Here is a 12655-nt window from a genome sequence, read left to right as displayed (position 1 = left end):
CATCCAAAACTCCGTAGCCTGTATCAAACGATCCGCTCCTAGTCAGGTTCACATTACTAAGCATCATAAATTCATCACTTTTAATATTCTTTGTAAAAAATCTTAAATGATGTTAATTTAACAATTATTTACTCAAAAAAGAAAAATTATGAGTGAAAAATTGCAAATTCCTATATAATTTAACCCAAAAATATACTCATAATTAGTAGTTATCACACTTTAATTTCTTGAAAGAGGTAAGAAACAAGATTTCGCTTCCTTGACTATTCTTTCTGTCTCTCTACGTTCATGATGACTAGGGGTTAGAGAGAATACCTTTCTTGTCAGGAAGAAGACCTTATTTCACGTTAGTGGATATTAACCCCTTTATAACCATTACTCCCATCAAATAGTAATTATCTCTAGAAACTTCTCCAATTTAACCCAATTACTATTTAATTCTTAATTATTTATTTATTATCCCCTATATAAGTCATATGCCTCTCACATGAGACATTAATACTAACATGCATAACTTTCTGAGCCCACTCTCCCTTTCATTGTTGTCTCGATGTGCTGCAACGTCACCAAGTCTTCCATATTCATCATGTCATTCTCCAACTTCGTCAACGCCGACAACTCATTCTCACTAGAAGATGGCGACGATGTTTCCTACGACCTTCATCAGTACTTCTCGTTGCAACGTTGTCAACGAGGATCTTAGTTCTCTTTCCTCAAAACGTGTAAATCTAATATCCTCCAAGAACCACAAGACAAGATCTATCATTTTGAAATGCTTTGATTTTAGATCCTTATGGGATTAAATATGCTTTCTTTGTTGCCTTTGATCTTATGCGGAGACACCCAATTTGTTTTGCCCTTTTGTTTTTGCCTCTAAAACCATATTTTAGTTCTCTACTTTAATTGACTTTTCAGAAATTTGTGTTCCTTTTCATTTGTTGATTGATTTTGTTTTGATGAATTCTGACTTTATTGACAATGTTGAGACCGTCACGGTAGGAGAAGGCGTAGGTGAGGAAGAAAAGAAGGCCACTAATGATTGGTAGAACATATTTGGGGAGGGAGATAAGGAAAAAGGGAAAAGAAAAGGAAAAATATTTAAGCACCACTGTCGAAAATTGCATCGACGATGACTTGTAGTGGCTGACGAGTAAATTCAGGAAGGAAGCATGAATATGGTGGAGAAGGTCTATGATAAGAGAGATGAGACTAGATTAATCTGACGGTAAATAATAATTGTTCATTTTCCAACACAAGTGAGGTACTCCATCACTATGGAGAGTAAAGTTATCTTTTCAAGTATTTAACACAATTATATGTTCAAAGTTTATACTTAAAATTGTTAATTAAGTTGAAATAACTTTATTTTAGCCTATTCTATGCTTTGAGTAATTTAAATCCTTTTGAAGTATGTTGATCAACTAGCTTCGTACCAATTATTCCAATTTAATTAATGGTCTCGAATTTGAATTCGAAGTATGTGTATACATTAAATACTCAAATGAAGAGTTTTATTCTTCATAATAGTTCTACATGGCTTGAGTATAATTGTCTTTAATAAAAGATGTTTGTAGTCTAGAAAAAAAATAGATTACTTTTTTTAAAAAGGGTTAAAAATAATATATTGTATTTAAGAGATATTAAATTAAGAGTTTAAATCAACAGTATAATAAAAGAATACAATATTTTATTTTAAAATGTATAATAGATAATGCAAACTGAGGATTCATGAAACATGTTAGATTTGATTATATTTATCTCTGTCATGGGTGAGACAAGTTTGGAGATGAGATAGGGAATGGCATTCACATCTCTAAATTAATTTTCGATCCCAACTTGTTTTTTTTTTATATTTTATTTTAAAGGGCTCCAACTTGCTTCTATAAAACAGAGAAACTAAAATCCAAATTCAATCCAATTAATGAGTTTTTTTTATTATTAAAGTTGAGTTGGATTCGGAAGGATTTGCTGGTATTCAAATTTAAATCTCATGTCAATAATGTGAAGGTGTTATATTATAATAATAATGTCAAATAGGCCACTATATATGCACAAAACCCGAGAGAATAACACGGGTAGCCACATCCAAGTAAAATAATCTCAAAACTAAAATTTGCTAATCGTGATTTTGGGAAGAAAAATAAACAAATGAAAACCCCCAAACCCTTTAGAATCTAAAAAAAAAAAAACTAAAATGAAGGGTTGACTCTTGCTTTCGAAGGTAGCTATATTTCCGCAATGTATATATACCCCTAGACATGTCTTTTAGTCTTCGTGGCTTAAATTTATCTCTACATTTTAAACACAATCTATTTTTTCATCCTCTGATAACCTACAAAGTTCTAATCTATGTTCTCAAAATGTTGACCATTGTTAAGGAGGACACGTCTTTTTGTAGCTCCTCCCCCTTCCCTAAAAACAAAAACAAAAACACAAAAACAAAGTGATGATTCTTTCATATATATTTCGAAAAAGAATCATCAGATAAGCACAAAAATTGGTGTATATCGGTCGACAACCCCATAAAGAATCAAAGTTGGAAAGTATTAATCTTGTAAAGACTTGATTATTGAGGAAGAAAATCGATAATCAAATGACAAGATAGATAAAAGACAGGAAAGAGCACAAGCTACGCAACAAACATAAATAAATCCATCCATCTAGGAGGATCTCCGTCTGTTATCCAGGTGACTATCCTTCCTCTTAGCCCTAATAAGAATTTTTATGTGCATGTTATCTTGTATGGGTGAAATTATATCATATGGGTAGAAAAAGTGTTTTGACGAGAAGACACATGGATTTGACTCCTTTTAATTAAGGAGACATAAGCGAGAAAATATTATATATTGTCAATTTGAATTGAAATTTCATAATATTTTTTCTGACTTAAATATGATTATTTCTTGTAGATAATATCCATGCCTCAAAAAATGATCTGGGTTTGGTAACATGTTATTTGTAACATTTCATATCTGATTTTAAGAAGTTAATAGTTATAGTTATACATCTTACATTGGTGATTGTTTTTTCCGAAGAGTTTCTAAACATGCTATTAACTGCTTTTGGGTTGTTTTGGATGTGAATTTGGCCCGGACGTAAATTCTAAATGGTGAAGTAAATGCAAATTACATGCATGAAGTAACATAAAACTTGACTAACAATAAATCAAAGATAGATATAGTTTTACTTTTTCACTGTACATACGATTATTCTGTCTCTTAATTTCTACTCTAGAACCATATGTATTGTGTAATTTTCGACTGAGTTGCGGAGAAGTTGTGTTGGAATTAAAAGCAAAAGGAATAAAGTTGTAGAGAAAGGAAGTAGTAGAAAGAACTACAAAGAGATTAAATACAAGAAATTATTGAAAATGTAAAAAAAAATGACAATAAAAAAATACCAGAAAGAGACATAATCGTGGAGAATCGTAGTTGATAATAATACTAATATATATAAATATCTATCATAGATGTTTTTCGTATAAACTTTTCAACAAGTACTTATAAAATAAATTATTAAAATTAACTTGAAGTATATATAAGCTAATTTTAACTTGAAACAAGCTAAGCTTAAGTTTATTCTAATGTATTAGCTATCCCTCAACAGATTTTAGTTTAATCCCTTTGTTAGCTTACCACTAGCTAATTGATATGGTTGTTAATTGACCGATTACTTCATTAAGATATATATATATATATATATATATATATATATATATATATATATTCCTTAGCTAACAAGATTTTCAATTGGTATGTTCATCATCTATTGATCAGTTTCTTGACTAGTGGCTCTAGTAGTTAAACAACTGGCTTCCTTAATAAACAGCGCCATGTTCTATTAACAATTTGCATGCTCTTTTTAAATAAATAATTTTGTTCAACTCATTTTATCTTAGCTAACTCATTTTCAACTATTATTTTTCTTAGCAGTAACTTCTCAATCAATAACTTTTTCTAGGATAACATTTTCTATGATATTCTTTTAAATATATTCTTTTTTATTGATTAACATAGGAATAATAAAATTTAATGGTCCCACATGTTATTTAAGACTCTCTTAATTTTATAATTTTTAACATATTTTAATCAACAAAAGATCATATATGAATGTGTTAGAAAAAATGTGTTAAAAGAATATCTTACTTGCACTCTTCAATAACTTATTACTCGATTTGACTCAACAAATGTTTGGTGTCAATTTCTACTTTATCCATGCGAAGCATGCATGGCTTCAAAACTGTTGCTTAACTTTTTTTTTTTTATGTACTTATAAATCTAAATGATTTTTTTTTGTTATGCTATTTTTTCCTTAACTAAATCTCACTTGATTCTATTCTCAGCGAATTCACTCTTAAAATTTCATTTTGATGTAATTTTTTTTCTCCCAATTAAATATCAAGGACTTACATTTTCAAATTAATATTCCTTTTAAATTTAACATTATACGTCATCGTTTCTTTCAAACTTCAAGTGGTCAACTCTTAGCTTTATAATAAATATAAAAAATATTATTTTCAAAGTGAATTAATTTTTACTCTGTTATTTTTTAAGGAAAATACATATCATTATTAATCTTTCTATTATATTAAAGATAAAATTAATTTCGAAATTAATTAATAATGTTTTCATATCATGCTATATAACACACGTGATTACTAAACATAAATAAGCTTAAATGTTCATTGTCTATCAAATTTGAATCACTCTTATTTTTTTGTCTTCTAAATTTAAATTTGTTTTGTAGTCCCTCAATTTTTTTTTTAAATTAATCTCATGTGGTAAAAAAATTCGCCACAAATTGTGCCTCCAAACGGCCACAATTTGTTTTGAATGGCAAAAGAAATCTTATTCACACGAAACTAATACAAAAGCACAGGTCTGCCAAAGTATTAGAAAATTAAAAGTCAGAAACCTATAAACCAGAGTAACTGGAAATCAGGACAGCCACAAATAAGTTAGAAGGAACTAAAAAAAAATTCTTTTAAAATTAAGGGATTAAAAAAAAGCAAATGTAAATTTGAGAGACCAATAATCCAAATTTAAGAGAACAAAAATACATTTAAGTCATATAAATATATAGTTGAAGAGTAATGTTCAACTCTCTTATTAGATTTTTCTATTAATAATTTATAATAAAAAAGGTTCTAAGTAAAAAATAAACATGTTTAATATCATAGTGACATTAAAAGCTTTCTAAACAAAGTTTAGCTACAGTACTTAAAGTTTTTTTTTTCTTACTATTTTTTGAATTAGAATCGGAGTTTTACATAAATAATTCACAAATTAAAGTCAACATATATTATAAAATTATTTCTACATTTGTATCTTTTAAAAAGAGATTAGTAACTAGCACATTTGAAATTCAAAGGAGCTAGTGGATTGATATACTCTCGTAATCCCTCCAATTAAACACGAAAAGATGATTAAGTAATAGAAAATTAAATTAATCCTTGAAATTAGTCAAATGAAATTATAAACACATTTAAAGATACCCACCCCAAAGAGACTTTCGCTAAAACTCTTTCTTTCCTCGGTCATTGGGAACTAAAGATTAGAATTAGATGCCCCATGTCCACCAATTATGGGAGTTTCAGTATGCACTCTTCCGAATGAGGAGAACCATTAGCCGTATGATGGATTATTTTAGATCACAATCATAAAAAGGAAACAGTTTGACTGAAAAATTGATAAATATGCTTTCCGTGTAGCATATTAGGCAATTCATCCAATTCAGAATGAATAATAAAAGGAACCTTATTCTCATTCAGTAAGAATGGATGGTAGCTCTACAGACAAGAATTTTCTTTTTTCTTCTAGGGTGGTCCTTTAAAGAGAAGTATAATGATATTTTGTAGGCTGTATAATATATATTTTGTTCCACTATATATAAGGTAGATAGAGTAGTCCAAGAGAGGCACAACAGCTACTTGTGTAACACTAGCTTCTATTCTATTCTATATCTCTCTTTCTCGTTATTATTAGTTTATAGCTTTATTTGCTGAGCGATTTACATTGAATCTCTAATAGAGTAAAGTGGTTGCTGAAACAGAGAAGCATATATAGAGAAAGAGAGAAGGTCCTATATAGCTGAAGGTATGAGACTTGTACTTTCAATTAATTTGTGAAGCAATTATTATTGGTATTAGCTTTTCAATTGCTACTGTTGCATTGTCTTTGAAACATTAAGAAACTTTCCAGAAAAATGAGTATTAGCAGTTAATCACTAAGCATTTTTTTCTCCTGATCAATCATATATCACGAGTGTATCTGAGCCTATTAGATTAGTTAAACACTACATATGTTAATACATAGCCTCCAATACATTATTGATACATTTCTTATATTATCATTTTGAAAATAAAGGCAACAAAAAGCAATTTAGAAAAACATTATCGAATATTATTGTAAAAAATATTTATTCTAAAACTACTTTTGGTTAGATATTTTACTTTGAAGAAATGAGATTCAATCAATCTCTTTTCTTCTTATTCATAGTAAAAATGTTAAAACCTTCTCCCTTTCCCATCATTCTACTTTATTGCCTAAAATTTCGTTATATTTTATTTCACTCACTATTAGATATTCAAATATACCCCAACAACACACACCTATTACAGTTTTCTTACGTTATTACTTTCAAGTCTCAATTTTTCATATCAAATAGCAATAATTCAACATTTTCTTAATCTTTTTACTTTTTCGATACAAAATCTAATTTCAGAGAATGTTATGGAAATTTTGTTAACACGTAACAATACTAATAGTAGTTACCAACTTTGTTAGTCACAATTATGACTTGTAACATGGTATGTTTAATTTGTATATGATAACTCTTCCGAATTTTCAAAAAAAAAAAAAACTCTTCTGAACTGTACATATTCTGAATACTTAAATAAACTTCAGAACAGCACATGCACTTAAGATGCAAAATATTATTTTAGGAATCTAGAAGAATTTATTATTCTAGTACAGAGGCACAACACAAACAGCAATAGCTCGTTACAAACTATATGAAGTGTCCAAATTAGGCATGACTTTTACAATTTGTGTTCGGCAATATTCTAAGAATGGACAAGTTTTGTTGATTTAGAAGCCAATGATCGTTAATTAATGTTGTCTAAAAAGAAAATTTCAAATCATTGTTGGTCAAAGTGATTCAACATTTGAATCCTGCAATCTCCGGGCTAAGCTTAAAATGGTGACTAGAAATATCACTTTGGTCAATCAAGTGCGAGAGAATCAATTGAGTGGGTCCTAGAGGCTTCCGATTAAAAAGAAAATTTTGTTAGAATAAAGAGAAAAAGAAAAGGAAACCGAGTAGAGGAAGTGGAAAAGTGGCCAAAACAGTGGTAGGGGAGATTTTTCTCATGTAAGTCAATCACCTTTTGAACTCATCGTGCATGTTGTGTTGCAACAGCACTTTCAGCCAAAAATATTTATCCCATGTTCTTAATTCTACCACTCTCTTCCTCCTAAGTCCCAACACATTATATATACCACACACATCTCTTGTTTCATGCACTACTAAACCAATTTCTTCAGAACTTAGAAATATTGTCTAAAGTTTAGACAATATCACATAAACACACACACTTCCTTGCTCTTTGATTTCTACACATACCAACTAAGGGGGGTGTGTAAGTGTGAAACACTCAACTTAGCAACACTTGGAATTTTAGTTAAACTCTCATTAAAGTCACAGCCTCATAACAACCCTTAAATCCATATTTGAGAGACACCCATCATCTTCCCATTTTTATTTTCCTTTTATGTTGATTGATATTTGATAATAAACAAATATAACTCATGACATAATCCCACTTAGCAGTGTGCAGAAACTCTGAGACTGCATATTAGAGTTTGAGTTTTGACTCTGAAGCCTAACTTGGGTTGGTCTCTCTCATAGCAAGATGATGGAAAACGGTGGCAAACAGACATTTGAAGTCTCAAATGACACGCTTCAACAAGGAGGTTCCAAGAGCTTTGATGATGATGGCCGTCTCAAAAGAACTGGTAATCAATTAGCCTCCAAAATCCAAGTATTAAAGTTTACTACAATTTCACTTCATGTCTAGGAATTATTATTGTACAAATATTTATTCTTTTTTCAAAATACAAAAAAAACCATTATTTTTCTAAAATAAACTGAACCAATTGTATTGGTAACTAATAAGAAGAAATTGGACAAAACTTCCATAAAATTTCTTAGGTGCTGTCAGTGTTGTTTGCCAATCAGAATTGAAGTTTCACACATAGCAAACAATTTTGATTGACCAGATGAAACTCCAATTTTGATCATCGAAAAACACTAACTACGCCTAAGAAATTATATGCAAGTTTTTTCCTTAGTTATTACGAATTAGTCATTACTAATGCACTCACTTTTGTGTTTCAAAAAACAGGAACTATATGGACTGCAAGTGCCCACATAGTAACAGCTGTTATTGGTTCTGGGGTGCTATCTTTGGCTTGGGCGATTGCTCAGCTAGGTTGGCTTGCTGGTCCTATTGTGATGATTCTGTTCTCTATTGTGACTTATTATACCTCAACTCTTCTAGCTTGTTGTTACCGTTCTGGTGACCAACTCAGTGGCAAGAGAAACTACACTTACACACAAGCTGTTAGATCCAACCTTGGTATGCATGCTACAGCCTAACTCATTTAAACAAAACCGAAGTTTCTTCATCAAGCAAAGATTTTTGGGTGATGCATGCTCAATGTTTTCTTAAAATTTTCAATCTTGAGTTTTGCAGGTGGTCTTGCGGTCATGTTTTGTGGGTGGGTTCAGTATGCAAACCTATTTGGAGTGGCAATTGGGTACACCATAGCAGCTTCCATAAGCATGATGTGAGTTTTGAAAAGATGCAATTGCTGTTGTTGTGTGCGAGAAGTGTGAGGAAAATGTGCTAATTGGGTGTTTTGGTTTCTTAATCAAACAGGGCAGTCAAAAGGTCTAATTGTTATCATAGTAGCGGAGGGAAAAATCCATGCAAAATGAATAGCAATTGGTACATGATTTCATATGGTGTTGCGGAAATTATCTTCTCCCAAATTCCAGATTTCCATGAGTTGTGGTGGCTCTCTATTGTAGCTGCTGTCATGTCCTTCACATACTCATTCATTGGACTTGGCCTTGGTATTGGTAAAGTTATAGGTATGATTCTATTCATGTAAGCTTATTATTACTATCAATTAATGTTTATACCACTACTGGGTGGAAATTTGACTTGAATTGCACATGTATCAGGAAACGGAAGAATTAAAGGAAGCCTAACTGGTGTAACTGTTGGGACTGTGACAGAATCCCAGAAAATTTGGAGGAGTTTCCAAGCTCTTGGTAACATAGCCTTTGCCTACTCCTACTCAATGATCCTTATTGAAATTCAGGTACAATTAATGTTGCAGAATTTTGTGACACTTACATGACCCTTCATTATTTTTAAAGGACAATACTTATATAGAGTTTCTTAAGTATTGTTCGTACTGTTGTCCAATAAGAGTGGCAGTTTCAAGTCAGTAATCCTCATAATTCTTTAATGCAAACCTTTATTATCCGGATTATTTTGGTGAAACTATAATTCTAATTGGAGAACAACACAAGCAGAAACTAAAGAACTGTATCTAAGTTTTGTCTTATTTTAAATTGAAGTCTAAACTAAAATGGTGGTTGTTATGGAACAGGACACAATCAAATCTCCTCCAGCAGAGTCACAGACAATGTCCAAGGCTACTTTAATCAGTGTTTTGATCACAACCGTTTTCTATATGTTATGTGGCTGCTTTGGCTATGCTTCTTTCGGAGATGCAAGCCCGGGAAACCTTCTCACTGGCTTCGGCTTCTATAACCCATATTGGCTCATTGACATAGCCAATGTTGGCATAGTTATCCACCTTGTTGGTGCATACCAAGTTTACTGCCAACCCCTCTTCTCATTCGTGGAATCACATGCAGCAGCAAGGTTCCCAAATAGTGATTTTATGAGCAGAGAGTTTGAAGTACCAATCCCTGGCTGCAAACCCTACAGGCTCAACCTCTTCAGGTTGGTTTGGAGGACAATTTTTGTGATTTTGTCAACTGTGATAGCCATGCTCCTACCATTCTTCAATGACATTGTAGGGCTTATTGGAGCCATTGGATTTTGGCCCCTCACTGTTTATTTACCAGTGGAGATGTATATAACTCAAACTAAGATACCAAAGTGGGGCCCAAGATGGATATGCCTACAAATGCTTAGTGCTGCATGCTTTGTAGTTACTCTATTAGCTGCAGCAGGTTCCATTGCTGGGGTTATTGATGATCTTAAAGTTTACAAGCCATTCGTCACCAGCTACTAATTGAATAGGATAATTACTTAGTGATCATGATCACCATTGTCAAAGATTTCATTAGCAACAAGAAAGAAAAAAAAAGAGAAAATTCTTGCAGATTGAAATCTATAGGAATGTGGTCTTACTTGTTTATTGCTTAGTAACCTTGTAGACATTTTTACCTATATAAAAAAATTATATGTTTTCGAGTTACCCCGAACCAACTTTCTTCTACACTCATCTAGTCCCCTAAAATTTTTAGTAACCCATTTTTTTTTTCTATATTGTTGGTTTTGTTCTTTGTACCCTTTGGGACCTACACAAGATCAAAGAAACAAGAGCAAGCACAGCAAGGAACAAAGCCAAGAACTACAAAAAGCTTTTACGTGGTTCAACAATGTGCCTACATCCACGGGAAAATGCAGTTCATCATCATCACATTCATCATGGAGATTACAAGTTCAATACAAGTAGAAGCTAGCTTTGATCTCTTTCGGTTTCTTTAGACAAAACCTCTCTCAATCTCCTAGCTCTCTATCACCTTTCGAACTTTCTTTCTCTCTGAAAAAAAAACCCCTCTCTCATTTACATGATCAAGAATTTATATACACAAGTTGCTAGCTCTAGGAGGAAAAGATTTTTCTTTGGTGCCAAGTCACTAATTCAGTTAAGACAACTAAATTCAGTTATGACATCAATTATACAATCCTTCACATTTGTGGCTTTGGTGATTTTTGAGTCACACACACCACAAATCTCCACCTTGACTCCAAAAACAACAAGTGTCTATCTTGTGATTCCGGGCTGCACTTCTACTAATATTCTTTAGGCATCTTCAAAATCGATCAAGTCCAGGCAGTGCTTGAACTTGACACTAGATAGAGACTTTGTGAACATGTCACCAGGGTTTTCTTCTGTTGAAACCTTCTCCACCTTCACCTTCTTAGAATCAATCACATCTCTGATGAAGTGTAGTTTCCCATCTATATGCTTCATCCTCTCATGGTAAATTTGGTGATTTGCTAAATGAATAACACTTTGACTATCACAATGAATTGTGACACAGGATTGTACTATTCCAAGCTCATTTACCATTCCCTTCAGCCAGATTGCTTCCTTAACTCCTTCAGCTAGGGCCATGTATTCTGCTTCAGTGGTTGAAAGAGAAACAACTGATTGTTGACTTGCTTTCCAACTGATTGCAGTTCCATACAAAGTAAACACATATCCAGTTAAGGACTTCCTTGTGTCTACGTTACCTGCAAAATCTGCATCAACATAGCCTGTAATTACTGCCTTGTGTGCTGTCTTCTTGTACCTTAATCCAGCTTTCAAAGATCCATTGAGATACCTCAGTGTCCACTTCAAATCCTCCCAATGTGCACTGCCAGGATCTCCCATGAATCTACTTATCATACTTACTACATGAGCCAAGTCAGGTTTGCTGCAAACCATTCCATACATTATGCTTCCAACACCATTGGCATAGGGTGTTTGATCCATTTTAGACCTTTCTTCAGCTGTCTCTAGTGCTTGAACAACAAAAAAATTGGTATGATGGCCAAGTGGTGTATTGATAGGTTTGCATTGATGCATCCTAAACCTTTCCACCACTTTCTTGAGGTAGTTGCTTTGAGACAAGAATAGTTCACCCTTTTCTCTATCCTTATGAATATCAATACTAAGTATCCTTCTTGCTGATCCTAGATCTTTCATCTCAAATTCTGTGTTCAAACTTTCCTTGAGTTGTTTAATCTCTTCCTTGTTAGCACTTGCTATAAGGATGTCATCCACATACAAGAGAAGGTAGAGAACACACACTTTCCTCCTTTTCAGGATATATACACAGCTGTCATACCTATTTATGATGAAACCATACCTGATCAAGAACTCATCGAACTTCAGATACCACATTCGAGGGCTTTGCTTCAGTCTATACAAAGATTTTTTCAACAAACACATCTTGTTCTCCCCTTCTTCAAAACCTTCATGTTGGTTCATGTAAATGGTTTCCTTCAAATTTCCATGAAGAAATGCAATTTTAACATCAAGCTGTTCAAGTTCCAAGTTATACTGATTGACTAGACCTAGTATGATTCTTATTGAACAATGCTTCACAACTGGTGAAAAAATTTCATTGTAATCAATTCCTTCAACCTGTGTAAAGCCTTTTGCTACAAGTCTTGTCTTATATCTAGGCCTTTCTACTCCTGGAATACCTTCTTTCTTCTTGAAAACCCACTTACATCTAGTAGCCTTCTGCTTCTTGGGTTGATCCTCAAGTATCCAGGTCTTGTTCTTTCTTAAGGATTCCATTTCTTCATTCATTTCCTGAAGCCACAACT

The 12655-nt window shown here is 32.5% G+C and overlaps 1 protein-coding gene across 2 annotated transcripts; it reads left to right on the top strand.

Annotated features, from left to right (window-relative positions):
* The first annotated feature begins 5916 nt into the window (after window positions 1-5916).
* On the top strand, window positions 5917-10526 carry LOC114383459 (amino acid permease 3-like). Of its 2 annotated transcripts, none has more exons than XM_028343140.1 (7): window positions 5917-6095; window positions 7909-8015; window positions 8405-8638; window positions 8756-8849; window positions 8942-9156; window positions 9250-9389; window positions 9684-10526. In XM_028343140.1, exons 2-7 carry the CDS (start codon window positions 7913-7915, stop codon window positions 10335-10337), a joined length of 1440 nt encoding a protein of 479 aa, XP_028198941.1. In that variant the 5' UTR covers window positions 5917-6095; window positions 7909-7912; the 3' UTR covers window positions 10338-10526. The 2 variants fall into 2 exon arrangements, with proteins under 2 accessions (XP_028198941.1, XP_028198940.1); XM_028343139.1 differs by having other exon boundaries at window positions 7831-8015.
* Window positions 10527-12655: the final 2129 nt, after the last annotated feature.

This window comes from Glycine soja, chromosome 14 (genome assembly GCF_004193775.1).
Source record: "Glycine soja cultivar W05 chromosome 14, ASM419377v2, whole genome shotgun sequence".
NCBI lineage: Eukaryota > Viridiplantae > Streptophyta > Magnoliopsida > Fabales > Fabaceae > Glycine > Glycine soja.
Note: the sequence above shows the minus strand (reverse complement) of the source record. Positions and strands in the feature narration are given on the sequence as shown.

What these genes read in the sequence shown, in the direction of transcription:
- LOC114383459 (XM_028343140.1), top strand. Translation starts at nt 7,913, where the DNA reads ATGATGGAAAACGGTGGCAAACAGACATTTGAAGTCTCAAATGACACG. An exon ending in GCAGCTTCCATAAGCATGAT is followed by an intron (nt 8,850 to 8,941) that starts GTGAGTTTTGAA and finishes TTAATCAAACAG; the next exon opens with GGCAGTCAAAAGGTCTAATT. An exon ending in TGATCCTTATTGAAATTCAG is followed by an intron (nt 9,390 to 9,683) that starts GTACAATTAATG and finishes GTTATGGAACAG; the next exon opens with GACACAATCAAATCTCCTCC.